Source organism: Penicillium pulvis (assembly GCF_028828015.1).
Source record: "Penicillium pulvis strain IBT 33274 chromosome Unknown contig_7_segment1_segment0, whole genome shotgun sequence".
Lineage (NCBI taxonomy): Eukaryota > Fungi > Ascomycota > Eurotiomycetes > Eurotiales > Aspergillaceae > Penicillium > Penicillium pulvis.
In genome coordinates this window covers 1,589,882-1,608,073 of record NW_026643079.1, presented here as the reverse complement: position 1 = coordinate 1,608,073, position 18,192 = coordinate 1,589,882, and the positions used below count along the sequence as shown (strand labels likewise).

The window sequence follows — 18,192 nt, the reverse complement described above, 5'->3', positions numbered from 1 at the left end:
AACCAGCTTTCATCAACTCATGTACTTGAAATCACAAATCACATCCATCTTATACGCCAAGAAAATAATTGCATATTTACGCACAAACCTGTTCCAAAGCGCGGGCCTTGCGAGGGAAAACACGCTTGTACAGACTGATACCAACGGAGTCTTGCGGGTTGATCTTGGCGTCGAAGGTGGCCTTGAAGTAACCGTGCGTACCGAGACTCTCCTTGATGTATCCGCTGCGTCCACGACGGGTCCAGAGCTGGAGAGCCTTGAACCAGGCAACATCCTCGGAGTTGAAGAACATGTAGCGGACAGTGACGACGTTCTTGTGAATCTTGTAAGGATGACCAGCAAGGATAGCGCGCTTGGCAACAACACGTGCTGGGTCGGGTGGGATGACTGTGCCGGTAGCAATGAGCTCGAGGCGGTCCAGGGACAGAGGCTCCTGCTTGTCGGTGTCGTCTGCGGAGTCGAGGACCTCGGGGTCTTCCTCGGCCGGCTGGGCCTTGAAGACAAGCACCGGGACGGCACCCCACGTCATGGGTCCGATCCAGGTGGCGATGGCACTGCGGCCGGGGTGCATGAAACGGTCGGACTTGTGCACGTTGTTGGGAGTGTTGTCCGCGGACGAGAAAATGGGGTTCACAACCATACGGCGGGGACCACATTGGACGATAAGCTCCTCCTTAGCCTTGATGGGCTCCTCGAGTCTTCCGCTCAAGGTCATGTTGATGTTGACCACAGTGTGCTTGTGCTCATGACGCAGCAGTGAGAAGAGCGAGACGGGCTGGGGCTTGTTGCGGAGGTGAGATGGCACAGCGCGAAGGTGGACATCCACACGGACACCGGGGTTGACACCGCCGATGAGAGTCTCCCGCAGAATACGGTTCTTGGTGCCCTTGTAGTCGCCAAACTGCAAGAGTCTGCGCCAGTCCTCGGGCTCGAAAGGACGATCTTCGGACGTCTCCCAAGGGCTGATCTTGAGGTTCTTCAGACCACGGAAGCGGGCCAGGCGCTCTCTGGCCAGGACGTTGGGGTGGAGTTCGATCTCGTCAGGGAACTCGAGGTCCTCCTGAGCCTCGTCGCGTCGGCTGGCGCGGTAGTCTGCAAGTTGTTGTGACTCGTCCTCCGGGGATGGGTCAAGGAACATCTCTGACTGAGGGTACTCGGAGGGTCCACCCTCGGTCATGGCGTCGGCGTGATCGGGGAAAATGCCATCCTCGGGTGCGCCACCTGTGTCCAAATCCATGTCCTCATCCTCTTCGCCATCATCAATGTCGGATCCAGAGTCGGAAACGTCCGCAAGATACCAAGCAGACTGGTACTCGGAAGTACCCTTGGGCAATCGCGTGGGCTTCGAGGGAATGTGAGAATCGTCATCGGAGAAGTAGTGGTGGTCGTCGAGCAAGACACCCTTGCGCTCGGTCTCAGCAATGGAGGCCATATCGTCGTCCTCCATCTCAATCTCCTCTGGGGCCACAATGGCCATATCATCCTGGTCGGCGGTAGGGGAATCCAGGATTTGGGTGGTTTCGTTGGTGTCGACATTCATAGAATCGTCTCTCTTGTTCTTGGTAGAAGCCAGAGGAGCCGCAGTGATTGAGGCAATCTGGAAATCACCCCAACCAGGGATGTGAGTAATACGGTCGGCCTTCAAGCCCTTTCCACGGACGACACCGGTGATGACAACGTCGTCGACCACCTCAGTATCGACATCCGGCCACTGAACATTCTCAATGAACATCCAGCTGCGCTCATCACGCCAGCGGATACCCTTCGGGGTAGCAGTGCAAAGAGAACGAATGGCATTGGAGCATTCCTGTCGCGAATCCAGTGACATGACCTTCTCAACGGCGGGGAAGAAGTGGTTGATGTAAGACTTCAATGAAGAAGCCACCTGCGGGCGCCTCTTGGGTGGGTTGACCTTATCGAGGCCCTGAACAACAGTCATGACATTGGAAATACCCTGGCTCTCGATGGAGCGCAACAAGAGCTCGCCCTCCTCCTCCACTTCCACCTCGGGGGACATGACCAGGATCACAAAGTCGGCCATGCGGCACACATCCAGAGCACTCAAAAGGTCGTATTTGGAAGGGACGTAAAGTAGGCTCTGGCGGAATCGATCAATTCGCACACGGGTAATGCTGTCAGCGGAAACCTCGGTGGAAACATCGACACTCTCGTTCAATGAGCTGATAACGGAAGCGATATCGATGTCGGTGGACAGCGGGACGACGGCGACATGGCGGGGAGCACCGTTTTGACCGGTGAAGATGCTGTTTGCTTGGGCCTTCTCCTGGTGCTTCAATGCTTGTCTTTGGCGGGCTGTGTTGCGGCGATCGAGTTTCGACTTCAACTGTTGGTGGGGGGTTTTGCGAGTGCCCCGCTCCACCTCAACTTTGCCTGGATGGGTGTTAGCTTTCTGATATGAGGATACAACTTCTAAGTTGCCTTCAGTATTTCCGTACCTTTTGCCTGCTCCTTCAGAGCACCCTTAGACGCATGCTTGGTCTTGAAAGGCTTGTTGGCGCTCTTGGTAGTGGAGCGGTGGTGGTGCACCTGGGTGGGCGCCATATTGGCACTGGACCCTTTAAAACGATACGGGAGGGATTCCAGATTGAAGAGGGAGATGAATCTCTTCGGAATTATTTGAGAAGTATATCAAGGTGAACGTGCACTTAGACAAGAAAAAAAAATCGCGATAACAAAAATTCGATAGTGGATAGTGGAGAGTTTATGTAAGCGAGGACCGTGACAGCGAAAATTGATTCGCGAATCGCAACATCTATACAGAATCCACCAGGATAATTTCTATCTTTCTTAGACGGATGGACTATTTAATCCAATCCGTGTTATCCATTATTTCCTCAAATAGATGACCCTACAAAGTAAGGATGGAGAGGCACTAGAAGAGAAAAATATTTGCTACCTTAATAACTAGGGTTGGTGGAGTCCCGAAGGAATCATCATTGTCGACGCAGCAAAACATTACGCTTGCTTGCCCTACAAGACAAATCTGCGTCAATTCTTCAGCATCTCCTCAAGCTGCTTTATAGCTGAATCAAGTTCAGCCATTTCCTTAATGACCTCGTCATAGGGCTGAGTCCTCTCCTTGTCACGCAGTCCAATCTCGAAGGGTGAAATCAGACCTGCACGTTCCTTGGCGTTCTCGATCTCGATGTGTCGGCGGGCATCAACAAGGTTGTCGATACCGAATCCCAGGGGCAGGATCATGCTTTGTTCTTTGTGTATCCATTCATTTTCGAGAAGAGTCAATTCCCACTGACGGCGCTTACACCTCCAATCACGCATGTGCTCGGTCCATTCATTCTCTGCACGCTTGTCGAAAAGTGCTTTGCGTTCCTGTAGTAGCATGAGGGCGGTTTCTTTCAGAACCTTGGGATCAGCGTATCTTGGGTTGATGTGAAAATTATCCCGCCTGATGTTGTCTGGGTTAAAGGCAAACCCCTCGGCAAAGAAGTCAAAGAATGGCTTGGTCACCCGAGGGCGAATGTACATTTCAGTACCGACAGGTATCATATCGAGGGGGTCCTCTAATGCATGGTTTCTGTGGCGCTTCGTGGAGATGGGAATGTCCTGGTGAACCATTCCAACGCTCGTATGGGGTCCCACAATTTCCCCCCATATTGGCAAAGTAGCGAAGTTAGGGTAATATTCAGGGATAGATGAAGGACTGCTTGGATCGACACGAACTTGGCAGTGTGCAGGCAGTAAACGAATAGCGTCTCCAAGGACAAAGTGTTCGGTCCCTTCATGCGTTTCCGGTTGAAGTTTACCGAGGCAAATAATGGTGATAGCCCGACTCATGAGATCTCCTTTGTAATGTTTCAGGATTTCATCTAGGTCTCCCTGCTCAATATCAAGGTTTTCCAGCACCATGTTGATGGGGAAAGTAGCGGTAGATAGTTAAGCAATGAATGTAACTGATCGGAGGGAATAGGGGTGAAGGACAGTCAAGGTGATGGTTGAAAGAGGAAAATTGAAGAGTCCATATTCACAACAAGAGGAGAGGGGAGTGGAAGGCAGTCAAGGAGAAACAAGAGGGAAGTGGATGATGATATTGACGGCTAAGGACGTGTATCAAGGTCACACGCTTCGTCCGCCATAGAGACCGTTTTGCTCCCAATTGCCGTAAAGTTTACCACTAGTTGGCCAGCTGTGCCATACCAATCATATACCAAGTTACCTTATTCTGAGACATTCGAGCCTATCTCAATGTATCCTTCTCCGTGATAAGGTCAGCACATTCGCCGTCGTTCGACCTCTATCATGTCCTATTCCTAAGATGTGAATGGAAGACCATAATGCCCGCAAGGTCAGCCACAATGGGCGATTTTTTTTTTTTTCATAATAGAGCTCTGAGGTTAAAAATTAACTTCAGGTCGGTGTTTACAGATTCTTCTCATGGTTTTAATTTTCAAATTGATGGGTAATGGTGGTCTACTTTCGTAGTATAGAAGGGCCAACTGCTCACCGCTTAGGCGGACCGCCTTCCCATGCACCAGCATGAGCGCGGGAATTTTTTTTTTCTGCCACGGATAACCAACAGCACGAGTTCACGAATTTTTCCCAATACCAACACTCAGAATAAAAGCGACCATGGCTGATCCAGCCTCCAAGGCCATTGTTTCGGCCGACGACCGCGCAGCAAAGTTGAGATTTGCTGAAGCCGAAAGAACTTACGGACGTGGCAAGGCGGCCTCGACAAAGAATGTCCGCGACAAGAAGCTCCGTGCCACACTGAAGGCCCAGGAAGCCAAGCAGAAGCAGGCCATCCTGCAGGCGAAGGATGCAGAGATCTTGCTAGAGCACGAGGCAGGATTCCTCGAGCCCGAGGGCGAACTCGAAAAGACCTACAAAGTACGACAGGATGAGATCCAGCAAAGCGTTGGAATCGAGACGGCGAAGAAGGGCTTTGAGCTCCGGCTCAATGACTTTGGCCCCTATCGCATGGATTACAGCCGAAACGGTCGCAATTTGCTATTGGCGGGTCGGAAGGGTCATGTTGCGACAATGGACTGGCGTGACGGTACACTGGGCTGTGAGCTGAATCTGAACGAGACTGTTCGGGATGCGCGCTGGTTGCACAACAACCAGTTCTTTGCGGTTGCGCAGAAGAAATATGTTTACATCTATGATCACCAAGGTGTTGAGTTGCACTGTTTGAGTAAACACTTGGAGCCGCTCTTCCTCGAATTCCTGCCCTACCACTTCTTACTTGCCAGTGCTGTGAGTTTCCCATGGCCTTTAGGCTGATTTTTCTCTTCCGTTGGCATAAACTGACATTCTTTTCTACTATAGCAAATCAGCGGCTACCTCAAATACACCGATACCTCGACCGGTCAGACGGTTGCTGAACTCCCCACTCGCCTTGGAAGGCCAACCGCCCTCTGCCAGAACCCATCCAACGCTATTCTCCACACCGGACACCAGAACGGAACTGTGACTTTATGGTCCCCCAACTCTCAAACCGCCCTTGTTAAGGCTCTTGTGCACCGTGGACCTGTCCGATCTATGGCCATCGACCGTTTGGGTCGTTACATGGTCTCCACAGGCCAAGACCAGAAAATGAACATCTGGGATATTCGTATGTTCCGCGAGGTCCACTCATACTCCTGCTACCAGCCTGGTGCATCCGTGTCCATCAGTGACCGCAACCTCGTAGCCGTTGGCTGGGGCACACAAGCCAGCGTATGGCGGGGTCTTTTCGATGCCGCGCAAGCAGACCAGGGCAAGGTCCAAAGTCCCTACATGGCCTGGGGTGGTGATGGCCAGCGTATCGAGAACCTGCGCTGGTGCCCATACGAAGATATCCTCGGTGTAGGACACGACCAAGGTTTCGCCAGTATCCTCGTTCCCGGTGCCGGAGAACCCAACTTCGACTCACTGGAGGCCAACCCTTACGAGAACGTCAAGCAGCGACAGGAGGCCGAGGTGCACGCGCTGCTCACCAAGTTGCAGCCGGATATGATCTCTCTCGATCCCAATGTCATTGGTCGTCTCGACACTATCAACGACAAGAAGGTTCAGGAGGCGAAGAACACCGACGTCCGGCCCGAGGATCATATGGAGAAACTCAAGAACCGTGGTCGTGGTCGCAACAGTGCGCTGCGGAAGTATCTTCGCAAGAAGGGTCGTACCAATGTTATCGACGAGAAGCGGGTCAAGGCCGAGACTTTGCGCAAGGAACATGCCGAGCGCCGGAAGGAGAAGCTCAAGCAAGAGCGCGACGATTTGGGACCCGCTTTGGCTCGCTTTGCCAAGAGGGATTGATCGTGTTTGCTTTGCTGCTTCTTGCATCTGTTGTCGAGCTGAAAGATATCTTATATCGCGGACAACCACCAGATACCCAGCCGTTGCATTCTATGAGTACTTCAAATGGACTCATGGGAAATTCGGTGACCCCCTGCATTTCAGGCGTTGGGACGGAACGAATCATATGTATGTATAGAACTTTATGGACCAAAAAAGCAAATTTCTTCGTATGAAAACGACCCCAGTATAAAGCCCAAGCCAGCGTCAACCTGGACAGCACCTATAGAACCATTTTGGGTATATAGGTCACAATATGTACCGGGTTTTCTTTGATCGGTGGGGATTTGCTATCTTGGTTGCCGCCGCTTTTATAAGGGCTTTCAGACTCACGCTCACTGAGTAATTTTTAGCCGGAGGCCAGGTGATTACTCGGGCGGAGGCATTTATTCAGCAGTCTACTCCCAGTCCATCCCCGAAGCAGCATCTATCAACTTTTGACGTCCCTCATTACCGCACCCGTGGACTGTCTGTACTTGCTGAGGTGCTCATTTTTGTGTCTTCTTTGAACAATAGAGCACCATGACATAAACTTATAGCGTGCCGTGGTGCTTGTCACTAGTCAGTGAATGAAAAAGATCCAGTCATTTAAATCATGAGATATTCGCTGAACCTCAAGCGGGGCAGGTATGTCACTATACTCATACAATTTTATATAGCGGGTAGGGCTTTCCGGTTCTCAATGCCGTTTATTCGTTTAGGGGCTTACAGTCGGGCTTAGTGAGTAATCTCTAATATCATATGCTATATAGAAGTTGACCCGCCGGGGGCGCAGTGTTCAGACCAACGGCAATTTCATGGTGAAGAACCTTGATATGCTGGGACCTTTATAATGCCCTTCCCATCGTGATAAATGCCTTCTTCACCCCGGCTATGTGGTAGGATATTCCCTGTGCTATCCTCCGAAGTGCGGGCTGGGAGATCGCTGATCGGGTCCAAACTGATGCTGCTCTCCCCATCACGGGTTGCACGAAGTTGATTCCAGTTGTTTCGAGAGTGCGAGGTAGTGTTGCGCCTTGAGCCTCGAAAGTCTGAGCTACCACCGGTATCTGTCCCTCGGTGCGAAGATGGGAATATAAAAGGGAAGAGCCTAGTAAGTGGCGCCCACATCATTGGAAGGCAGGCACAGATGATGGCCATATTTTCCTCGACAATTGTCCATACTGAGGAGGCAATATCATCTGCAGGGAGATTCCGTAAGTGCCTGGAAAGTGCCGAGAGGCAAGCTTAGAGTGCAATGAAATACTTACAGGTAGTGTCAGAAGTGGTAGACGAAGCGTCGAGAGTCTGCATCCGAATAATACTTGTCACGGCGACACTATGAAGCTTCGGATTAGATTTTGATGGACCTCATCGGTGTGGGCACCGAATCATAAGAGACTTACAAGGCGCCGAGGGCAAACACTCCCATCAGAGCAATTTTTCGATTGAGTATCATCTTAGAATTGTAAATCGGATACATCGGTAGTGCTAATATAATAATGTCGGTTGATATGGAGAAACCAGCGTTAGCATACCAATTGGTGGTGATGTCAATACATGACCCTGAAATAGTCTTGTCCCAAGCTCGTGCTACTGGTGTGCATTGGAATACGGAGGCGAAGAATGCCGCGAGCATATAGGAGGCGATGATAGCTAACAGCACAAAGCATATAATGCGGAACCAGCTCTGGATGAAGATGCGTAGATATAACATCAAAATAGACATCTTGGTAATGTTCAAAGTGAGCTTGTAGAAAGCTTGACTAACAAAGAAAAGCTGGCAAGGTTGAAGTTAGATGTACAGGTCTAAAGAGCGAGCCAAGAATGGAGTGAAGGATAAATAAGGGATTGGAGGATTCCCGTGATGGTTCTCAACGTACCTTCAGCGTCATTATTCGATTTTGCTCTGTGAGATTTGCTATATGTTGGCCAAAGCCATAGGCACAGGATGCCAGCATAAAGGCCATGACATTGACTGCAAACACCTATTAATAACAGTGTCAGATATGCATAATGAAGCTCAATTTAGTAAACGAAGAGCTTACACAGGATGTCAAAATACTCCAGTCATCCCATCCTAGACCTGACTTAGACTTTATTCGGGACCATAGCCTGATCGCCACAAAAGCTGGCGTAACTACCAAAAAGACGATGCATGGCACTTGAATCTCCAAGGCCTTGCTAGGGCCTGGAATGTTTCCCGACATTGCACTTCACAAAGCCGTCTTTAGATAGTACGGTCTCGTGGACGGGCATAAAGACGAAGAGAATTGATGCCAGTCTCGAGACCATACTAGCGGTAGTCACATAGCTTTTGTCTTCCTTCTACCCCCGGTCTCATCCCTGCAAAGGCATATTACAGTGATAACCAGGATGACATGTGCTAGTCGCGAATAACTCATAATACCCAAGGCGTAAAAGCCGTTAGCATCGGTCGGATGGTATTCCGCAAATTAAAATTGAGTTGGTTGAACTAGCTCCAGGATTTGGAAATTTCGCCCGTTATGTCGGAGATATGATAGTAAATGGAGACGCATGACGTTGGAGGAGGAACTACGTGCGCCTCCTCAAGCCTTCGTGTGGTGCCTGGCCCGTCAGGGATTGCTTTACAACTGGAACGATGCCCAGTGCGTTCATGCACTAGCAGGGATCTTTGATTAAACGCCCCCGAATACGGAGTAGTTGGGGGCGAAAACGAAACAAGCCGAGTTCCGTTGCATTGTGAAGTCACTTGGCTGGCCGTACATGTCAGAACATGCAATATTAATTTACTGTCAGCTATCTTCTGCCTATAATCGAGCTGCTTTACTATACACTAAATATTCAGTACAGTAGTACGTGAAATACTTGAAGGCAACCTATATCCAAAACACCTGTAGCCATCCTAGGATTCAACCGAAGTGACTAAGTATTAGCCAAAAATTGACCAATGGATTGTAACCGTTACATGGAGAAAGACTGTTCAAGTAGTGATGCGCTGCGTGATTAAAAGGGGAGATACGATCTGTGCGTTAAGCTAGTGCGGCATAAGAGGATTTGTAGAACATCTGAAAAGAAACATTCAAATAGATATAAAGATGCAGCATACCTGAATTGGCTTGTCTGTGGGCTTCTAATTTGGATACTACACAATAGCACCTCTCTAGTTAATTGAAATCCTGATGCAACTGCACGACTTTAGGCCAATATCTACTGTACGGTTAGGTTACTGCCAAGGTAACTAGTGTGTTATGGTCAAGGAAACGGCAAGGGGTATCCGTGTAATTTTGATACACCTTTAAGAACGTTTACTATGATGTGGGTCCAGCCTGTCAGGCACATAAATACTATTACATATTGCGGGGGGCGAACGAATATGAACAGCTGTTTTCATTCTGGACCACCGTTCACACCAAATATTCAAAAGCTTGTTTTGGTGCTTTTCCAAACTTTCCACACATAATGAGGGCCCTTTCTCTCTTCAGCGCGTTCTCCGCGATGCTGTCATGCACGGCGCTTGTCGCCGCATCCGACCCTGACCCGATTGGCACCATCTACAATGGTCATGTGCCGGCCGGTTTGTACGGGTCAAACTATACGTACCCTTGGCCGGTGAAACTTTTCAAATTCTATAACCAGCACCAGCACCTAGAGATGGCGTTTATGGACGTTCCTGCAGATCGCCATCACGACAAGAACAAAACCGCAGTCCTGCTCCATGGCGGTAACTTCTGCAGCGTCACTTGGTCTGACACAGCGCGCCAGCTGTCTGCCAAAGGCTATCGAGTGATCTTGCCCGATGACATCGGCTTCTGCAAGTCGAGCAAGCCCCAAGGGTATTCTTACAACGTCCAACAGCAGGCAGAGAATATCAACAGCCTGCTCACCGCGCTCGGCATCGATGAAGTCACTGTCATTGGTCATTCCATGGGAGGTATGATTGCCGCCCGTTACGGCCTCATGTACGCGGACACCATCAAGCAGCTTTTCCTTGTTGACCCATTGGGTTTGGAGGACTGGGTAGCTAAGGGTGTACCCTATTTGCCCATCGACGAGACATACGAGTCCCAAGTCGTACAAACCTTTGCCACCCTCAAGGCATATGAGGAGGCGAGTTATTTCTACAATGCCACTTGGAAGCCTGCGTACAACACCTGGGTTGATATGCTAGCCAACATCTATGCGGGCGACTATGGCCGAGAATATTCGTATGTGATGGCCCTGGTCACCGACGCCTTATTAAGCCAGCCTATCATCTACCAGCTTCCTCTACTGAAGACAAATACCTATCTCATGGTAGGCGAGAATGATATGACGGCGTTAGGAAAGGCATGGTCATCCTCAGCCGTGGCTGCAACTCTGGGCCATTACTCCGTCATTGGACCTGCCGCCGCAGCCCTGATTCCCAATTGCACGTTCCATATGTTTCCTGGTCTGGGCCATGCACCCTTCCTCCAGGCTCCCCAGGAATTTTACAAAGTACTCTTCTCTTGGTTGGATTAATAGGTACCAGCTGGAGAGCATGGCAGTGCCCTGCATTTCTCGCCAGAGTACCCATTTAAATGGCAAAAGGCAGCATACAGGAGAAGTTTGCATCGTAACAGGAGGACCTAAAAGTGGTACTACTTAATAGAACTTGATTCAAGGAAGAGGAGAATACTATATTACATTATGACTCCATATTGTATATGCACCTATATAGACAGGATAATGTCTGCCGAAAGGGGCTTTCCTAACTGGGCTGCCGCCGCTTTTATGAGGGCACTCAGGCATGCCAAGTGTGTGCTCAGCGAGCGCTCAGTGCGTGCTTGGTGATTCCCCAGTAATGCTCAGTGACTATCCCTCATTTGTCCAAATTTACCTAGTATGGTCTGAGCGTAGCGCAACTTGAGCTGTAAGCTCGGTATAATTGGCAGGACCTGTGGACAATTTATCCGACAGCTTCAGTTGACCAGGGTCCGGCAGAAGTTTTTGACAGCCATGGGAGGATGCGCATCTGGAATTCTGGATACTGGACCTGATCATTAGGGGTAATTCGTTCATTGAAGAAACCTAATAGTTGGGAGCAATGAGTAAAGTCTAGCTAATGATCGCTTCTATGATCTATAATAGTCAGGGGATTTCCATCATTCGCAAGTATCTGTTCCAAACCATATCCGATCGCTAAGCCGTTACCCTGCTCCTCCGCCTCGCGAAAGCCTGGCGCATAGTCATCCACTAGATCGACTTCACTCCCTTTGTAGATTTCCACGAGCGGCCGTCTCATATCGACTCTAAGCACATATTAATACACCACATCTCGTAACCAAGAACAGGCAGACTCACGGCTCGTCCTCTAAGATCTCTCTCGGATCTGCATCTCGATCGCGGCCTTGGTATATTGACCGTGACTCGATGTAAATCAGCGCCTGCTCGATTGGGATCTGATTTCCCGGACCGATATCACGATAAAAGTGGCCGAATTCCTCCATCATGATTTGAGCCCGGTAGGCCTTCTCGTAGATGCCGTTCGTTGCAAAGTCAACCCAAAGCCCCAGTCCGGTCTCAAGGGTCCGGTCATCGATAATGAGCTTGGGATAGCGGTCCCTGAAAAGTACGGTTCCATCGAGCGCCATGTGCATATCAAGAAAGTCGGGTCGGGCTACACTTTGATGGAACTTGAACGTGTCAAGAACATCCCCTTGATTATCTTCCAAGGGGAGAAACATTATCATTTCGTCTGCGAGAAATTCCCAGCCTTCTTCCCATGGGAATAAACCTAAGATACACTTGGCTAGCAGGGCTTCTTTCTCGGGGGTTAATTCAGTAGTGCATAAATAGACCATACAGAAACTTTGAACGTCATTTCCTGCAAAGTCTGGGTCCTATACTCTAGATTAGAGCCGCAAATCAAATAATAGAAGATATTTCATACTTTAAGTTCGGGACCTTCAAAAAAACTAGGCTCATCCTCTAGTGCTCGAGATTGATAGCTCTATCTAAGTGTCAATAGAAAAATAAGAACTCTTCCAAATTAAAGGCATACGTCGCGAAGTTCTTGATCTGCTGTCGCCCAGCGTTCGATTAAGGCTCGTTTCTGTTGATCCGCGGCGTCGCCTTTGACCCACTGATCACGAACAAAATGTCTCCATGCACGAGAGGCGGCATCAAAATTTTCTGGGTCCACGGGTTCCTCGTGGCGGTGAATGAAGGAGGGGATGCCTCCAGGCCACCGGCTGTGTGATCTTGTTAGGGACATGATTGAAGGGTGGCAGTTCTCAGGGTTGAAAGGAAGTGGAAATCGCGAGGGGCGGGACTCGCGGGAGTGCGTGTATTTAACGGACGCGTTTGACACATGCCCGCCCCCAGTTTGATTAGACATGATTGTTTAAAGTCACGGTGCATTGTAGGGGACGTCTTCTCACCGGACGCCTCATCATCAGCTATTCATCTTCGTTTCATCATGATCTTCAAATACCCCCATCCTTGCTTTCTTAACTCCTGGCCCTCCCGCCACAATATGATAAAAAGTGGTAGAAACGCCAATCCAATAAATGCCAAGAGTGAGTTCCCCCATCCAAGTCCCAAATTCCTGTATAGAGACGGACCAAGCAACGGGAAAACCGCTCCAAATAAGGCTTTCAGTGTGGCATCTGCAGATAATATTGATGCAGATGTTCCTTGTGGTGCAAATGCATCCACGAGATAATTATCTGTTGGCAGTTTCGTCAACAACATGCTGAACCCCACAATGCCCGTTCCAATCAGAGGTACACTCCACTGGATGTGGAAATGTGCTGTCCAGCCGTAGAGAAAGAGGCCAACAGGTAATAAAGCGGTCCCTAGAATCATTAATGGGAGACGGTCTTCAGGAATTGAATCACCAGCTTTGCGTCGCCGATATTCTAGATAGCGATCAGAGACAAGGCCGTACAGACCTAGACCAATGAGATTACCAATGGCTTTCCCACAATACCCGTTAGCTTAGGTGTATCAATCATGTAGAGAAACTTATTACCTCGACCGAGAAAGGTCAGTCCTGCAGATCCTGAGCTAAACCCGTACGTCTCCTGCATAATCTCCGCCAGAGTAGTCAGGATGAGATAAGAGAAGCCGTAAACGAGAGATGTGAACAGTGAGGTCACTAGAACGACTGGCGAAGAGAAGAGTAAGCGCACTGGGCGCAGAAAGCTTTGAAGCTTCGTCTCTTGTGGTGGTCCATTGTGAACGATTTCCTGAGCAGAGGGACTACCTGGTTCAGAGTTTTGACTCCCCTGAGACTGCTTTCCCTGGATCTTTGGCTTGTATGTTTCCTTGAAAACAAGTAAAGAGAATAGAGATACACATCCCACCGCAATCGCTATCAACCAAATAGTCCATCGCCATCCGAGGGCGCTCGCCACGTATCCGCCCACGATCGGGGCGACACAAGGCCCGATTAAGGGCACTGAAATGGCTACAGCCATCGCTCTACCTCTTTCTTCACGGACGAAGAGGTCTCCAATGATACTTGGCGAAAGAGCGAGAACGGTGACTGCCATACCATTGATAAAACGGAAGGCCACTAGCATGGAGACATTGACGCTCAGAGCTGACGCAACAGAGCAGAGAATGAAGATAACATTCCCGATATGGTAGACAATTTTCCGACCATATCTTTCTGATAAAGGCCCAACCAAAAAGGACCCTACACCTTCACCGAGTTCCCAGATGGAGACTATTAAAGGTTGGTATAGGCTCCCAGATACGTTGAACTCTGAAAGAATAAGAGGTACTCCGGGGACAATTATAATGGTTCCAAAATTTCTGTTTGGGCATGGATTAGAAGAAGTCAAAGTATTCAAGAATAGTTTTCACTAACGCCAGCATGTACATGAGGGCTACACATATCACAATTGACCATTTTCTCCACAGAGGCCATGTGGTCGGGTCGTCCCATTGCTCAGAGATGGGTACAATCTCCTCGTCTTTCTCTTTTACCAAGAGATGAGGGGTTGAGCCGGTTTCCGCAGCAAGAGTGATGGCCTCTGGATCTTTCAAGTTGTTGGTCATGGCCTCGATTTGGCCTAAATTCTGGAGACTTCCAGGTCGTTTGTGATAAGTAGAAAAAAAGGATAGATTTTAAAAATTTCACCATCAGAAAATTTGATAAAACTTATAGCCAGAACGGCTGGGGGTGGGGACTCTGATTCTATGGGGCCATATCATATCAGAAATTAGTGTGAAATGAACAAAGAATGGTCAAGCTAGGCTCGGAACTTCATGTTACATTAGCAGGGATCTTTGGGGAAAAAAAATGAAAAAAGGAAAGAAGAAGAAAAGGGAAGGCTGTATCTACGGCTACGTCAAAGATAGCATTTTCCATATGAAGCGACTCAAGTTCAACCTTTTGGTCATTATTTAGGCCTAGCAGATTTACTCATACTCTGGATTCTAGCAATTAAATGAATTTCATGGCTTTGGACCATCATTGATTGGAAATAATGGGGCCAAAAGCTTGTATGTACTAGCAAGAGTCCCGGAAATCAGCCATGAAAGATTAAAGAGGCCGTCGAGCCACAATAACCACCCGAGGGAAGCATAAAGCCGCGCCATTCACACATTCCTGATAAGAAGACTGAATCAAATGAGTAAATCGAGTCGCAGCCTCCGTCTGGCCCTTGCTTGCCAACTTGGTAGCGAACTCTTCCATAGTCAACAAATGTTGATCATTGAAAGCACGGATCAATTCAGGGGGGTCATCGTAAAAATGAATCTTAGCGTCTTGAAACCCTGCCTCGGTTAGCAGACGTGGCAGTTCCAATATCCAATCATGGCGCCCGCCCGCATGCGATGCCTCCATGATTTCTTGCAATGCAGGTGCGCTGATAGATGGGTCCACTTTTTTGATATGCATGTTCACAGTATCCAACTCATCCCACTGGAGATAACCACCTGGCTTAACCAACTGAAACAAATGATGCAACACAGGCATGGGGTCTAGACCAGAAAGTACCAGGACAAGAAGTCGGACATGTACAAGGTCATATTTTGCCTCTAGGTCTGCTGGCACATCTGAAAAGATATCCCATGGTTGAAGATGGATATTGGAGGGGAGCCATTTTGGGTGAGGGGCTTGAGTCAAATCAACATCCAGTCCGTCCAGTTGAAAGTGCGGGAATTCCCGGGAAACGTCGATCAGCCATAATGCGGTTCCGCAAGCCACATCGGCGATCTTCTCAAGAATTGGGGGGACGGAAGGATGGATGTGGAAACCAAAGACTTGGCGCCAAAGGAAGTGTTGTAAGTTTAGCCTAATGACAGAGCGGTGATTCTGCTGAAGAGCATATCCCAACCCGTCTGCGAGACGGAAACTGGCTTGCGAGTTGGCCGCGTCGGATGACTGTTCGGATTCAGGCATCTTGTCCGATCTTTCAGAGACTGGGGAGAGAGGGATAGGGATCCAGGGGAGGGGTCAAGAGACTATCTTCCGTTCGAGCTCTATATATAGAGGAAGTAGATTCCAATTCTGCTTTTTGGCCCCCTCTGGAAGAAGTGGCTTGCAGGAACCCCTGTCTATGTTTCATCGACAGGGGTCATTGAATTCGTCATCGCAGAAATACTGGCCCGTGGTAAGGCTTATCTGTGGGGATCAAGCTTCTGCGGGGATCAAGCCAAGCTCTAGGAAACGGCCCCCAGTCGAGTAGGTGGTCAGAACCGAAACTCAGTGGGGTCCGGAACTTAAAGCTCCACTGGGCTCCCCAAACCAGTCAAAATACAGAGAATTTGAGACTAGCCGCTACAAATCTGATATCGGAGACAGGGTCTGCGAGGAGTAATTGATGGCGCGATATCTAGATCCTTTTGAGAAACCGCTACAGCCGGCTAATACGATATGTGCTAGTATGAAGCGCATTCAATATAGACTTGCATGAGAGCACCGCAAAGGAGTAGTCACTAGATACAGGAATCGCTAGCGCATTGGCTCTACCCGCCTATCGTTCTACCATTCTTGACTTCTCACCAGGTCAAGTTGAATCAGGGGAAGTGACTGAGAAGATCGACTCTTCTTCTGATATAATGAGGAGTCCAGAGAGTCCGAATGCATCTGCTTGCGCTGGTAGCTCCCAGGAGGGCCTCCCCCATGCCAATAAGGTAACGATGAGGCCGTTTTCTGAGACGGATACCACGATCGAAGTGAAATAACAGAAACCACTGAGGTCAAGGCCGTGTGGAGTCGCATGGTTGGCAAACAAGACGCGATTAATGCAAGCCCTGATTCTAGCATACTCCAATACAACAGTATTGTCAAAGTCTCTGTGTAGGCACTCACGTTAGTGCAACGCTATCGGCAGGAAGAGGGGTGAATGAATCCTTTGATCGACATGAGAAACTTACGATCCACGTCAGTATGTGCCGCATACCCACCATTGGTAATTTGTTCTTGGACCATCAGTCTAACGATGGCTGCTGCAAGTGATCTAGACCAGTGGTAAGTAATCGCCTGTGATTTGCGGATGACAGCCACTTACATGGTAGCGAGCAACAGGACCCCTGTTGCTGCGACCTTGCGTCCAACCTTCATCTGCGTTCTCCAAATCTGCGAGTAACAAGGTCAGTTACGGAACGTTCTAACTGGAATGGGTAAACCGAGTCTAACCATTGGCACTGGGAGTATCCAGACAAGAAGATCTGTGATCAAATCAGAGATCATTAATCCTTCCAAGCGGATGTTGGTATTGCAGCTACTAATCGCCACCAACGGCCCCCACGGATAGTCGAAATGTCGCCCGCAGCCAAAGATGGTCGCGAAGAAGAAGGCTACCGTCCAGAGGGCGCAAACGACAATCAATGTCCAGCTCAAAATATCAAACAATTTCTCTTGGCCAGTCACGAAGATGCGTCGGTAGAGATAGACTGAGCTGAGTTTGATCAGCCCGTTAGCTGGGGTCATTAACACCCAGGTGATCCAGTCCACCAGTTCCACTGTCCTTTGAGCATCTGAAAGCTCGGTCAACTCCGCCATTGCGGAATTACTAGAGTACGTAGGTGTTGGATAGCCCAAAGCATGTTTAGCGCACCCTAAGTTCACAAATGCATCAGAATGTTTGAGCAAGATGATGTACCAATCAAAGGGAAGAGGTGGACCCGTACCATATATTTGAGCAATGCCCATTCCTAGTACAAACACCTTGAGCGCTGGTTAGCGTAATGCTCTGGAGCGTATAGATATATCCAGACTCACTAATGCCGCCACAATCAACCAATCATCTGTCTTGACTGATCTCTCATGCCACCATCGAAGATAAATCCGCGTGAAAACGCTCGCGGCACCCACGCACGGCAGGACTATGGCAGCAGTCAGTACCTGGCTCGCAGGTACAAAAGAAATGGATAGCTCGTTTGTCGACATCGTTCAAAGGCTGGCAATCATAATGGTACTAAACAAAAACAAGAACAAGAACAAGATTCTGTCTGTGGCCGATGGTGAATACTAAATATTTTTGAATCCCAACATCCTTGGGCGAGAGGTATTGCCTTGTCACCCAACCTGATGACATTGTCAAGTTCTAGCCCCAGAACTAATGCAGAACCACTAAAATATATGACATCGTATGTGACAAGGTTCACGAAGGACTTAGCGTAAAGCGGCTGGAGGTGCAGATGGCTGCATGCACGGATGTATGCCGCTCTAAGATTCCTGCCAGTCAAGGTCTTCTAGACTGAAAGTTATATAACAGCCTTGGAGTGGCCCCCTAACATCTGTTTCGGTCCAACATCAACCAAATATCTCAAATCAATTACATTTTCTACCCACGAATCCAAACATGGCGTCCCTCTATAGGCTCATCTCCCTTGCCCTCCTCTTGACTGGAGTCATTGCCCTCCCGCTGGACATTGCGCGCTGTAAGGCTCACTTCCTTCAACCTTCATATTTGAGATTGACTGTAC

At 49.1% G+C, this 18,192-nt stretch overlaps 9 protein-coding genes across 9 annotated transcripts; 2 read left to right on the top strand and 7 right to left on the bottom strand.

Moving 5' to 3' along the window:
• Positions 1–76: 76 nt before the first annotated feature.
• N7503_008543 (small subunit rRNA maturation protein TSR1) lies at positions 77–2,562 on the bottom strand (the record flags this gene model as incomplete). The annotated part of the gene is made up of 2 exons (XM_057068090.1): positions 77–2,391; positions 2,457–2,562. The coding sequence occupies 2 exons, from the start codon at positions 2,560–2,562 to the stop codon at positions 77–79; spliced, it is 2,421 nt and encodes an 806-aa protein (XP_056918945.1).
• A 447-nt stretch (positions 2,563–3,009) lies between these two features.
• Positions 3,010–3,888, bottom strand: N7503_008542 (uncharacterized protein; the record flags this gene model as incomplete). The annotated part of the gene is made up of 1 exon (XM_057068089.1): positions 3,010–3,888. One exon carries the CDS (start codon positions 3,886–3,888, stop codon positions 3,010–3,012), a length of 879 nt encoding a protein of 292 aa, XP_056918944.1.
• A 720-nt stretch (positions 3,889–4,608) lies between these two features.
• On the top strand, positions 4,609–6,282 carry N7503_008541 (WDR46/Utp7 family protein; the record flags this gene model as incomplete). The annotated part of the gene is made up of 2 exons (XM_057068088.1): positions 4,609–5,238; positions 5,311–6,282. 2 exons carry the CDS (start codon positions 4,609–4,611, stop codon positions 6,280–6,282), a joined length of 1,602 nt encoding a protein of 533 aa, XP_056918943.1.
• Positions 6,283–7,116: 834 nt separating this feature from the next.
• N7503_008540 (uncharacterized protein) lies at positions 7,117–8,510 on the bottom strand (the record flags this gene model as incomplete). The annotated part of the gene is made up of 5 exons (XM_057068087.1): positions 7,117–7,502; positions 7,572–7,639; positions 7,707–8,080; positions 8,184–8,288; positions 8,349–8,510. The coding sequence occupies 5 exons, from the start codon at positions 8,508–8,510 to the stop codon at positions 7,117–7,119; spliced, it is 1,095 nt and encodes a 364-aa protein (XP_056918942.1).
• A 1,234-nt stretch (positions 8,511–9,744) lies between these two features.
• N7503_008539 (alpha/beta fold hydrolase) lies at positions 9,745–10,785 on the top strand (the record flags this gene model as incomplete). The annotated part of the gene is made up of 1 exon (XM_057068086.1): positions 9,745–10,785. The coding sequence occupies one exon, from the start codon at positions 9,745–9,747 to the stop codon at positions 10,783–10,785; it is 1,041 nt and encodes a 346-aa protein (XP_056918941.1).
• Positions 10,786–11,365: 580 nt separating this feature from the next.
• N7503_008538 (uncharacterized protein) lies at positions 11,366–12,520 on the bottom strand (the record flags this gene model as incomplete). Its single annotated transcript, XM_057068085.1, has 4 exons — positions 11,366–11,555; positions 11,608–12,146; positions 12,197–12,256; positions 12,308–12,520. The coding sequence occupies 4 exons, from the start codon at positions 12,518–12,520 to the stop codon at positions 11,366–11,368; spliced, it is 1,002 nt and encodes a 333-aa protein (XP_056918940.1).
• Positions 12,521–12,708: 188 nt separating this feature from the next.
• N7503_008537 (MFS transporter) lies at positions 12,709–14,313 on the bottom strand (the record flags this gene model as incomplete). Its single annotated transcript, XM_057068084.1, has 3 exons — positions 12,709–13,244; positions 13,280–14,067; positions 14,123–14,313. The coding sequence occupies 3 exons, from the start codon at positions 14,311–14,313 to the stop codon at positions 12,709–12,711; spliced, it is 1,515 nt and encodes a 504-aa protein (XP_056918939.1).
• A 487-nt stretch (positions 14,314–14,800) lies between these two features.
• N7503_008536 (uncharacterized protein) lies at positions 14,801–15,661 on the bottom strand (the record flags this gene model as incomplete). The annotated part of the gene is made up of 1 exon (XM_057068083.1): positions 14,801–15,661. The coding sequence occupies one exon, from the start codon at positions 15,659–15,661 to the stop codon at positions 14,801–14,803; it is 861 nt and encodes a 286-aa protein (XP_056918938.1).
• A 607-nt stretch (positions 15,662–16,268) lies between these two features.
• On the bottom strand, positions 16,269–17,653 carry N7503_008535 (uncharacterized protein; the record flags this gene model as incomplete). Its single annotated transcript, XM_057068082.1, has 6 exons — positions 16,269–16,557; positions 16,665–16,721; positions 16,773–16,840; positions 16,901–17,276; positions 17,322–17,431; positions 17,486–17,653. 6 exons carry the CDS (start codon positions 17,651–17,653, stop codon positions 16,269–16,271), a joined length of 1,068 nt encoding a protein of 355 aa, XP_056918937.1.
• Positions 17,654–18,192: the final 539 nt, after the last annotated feature.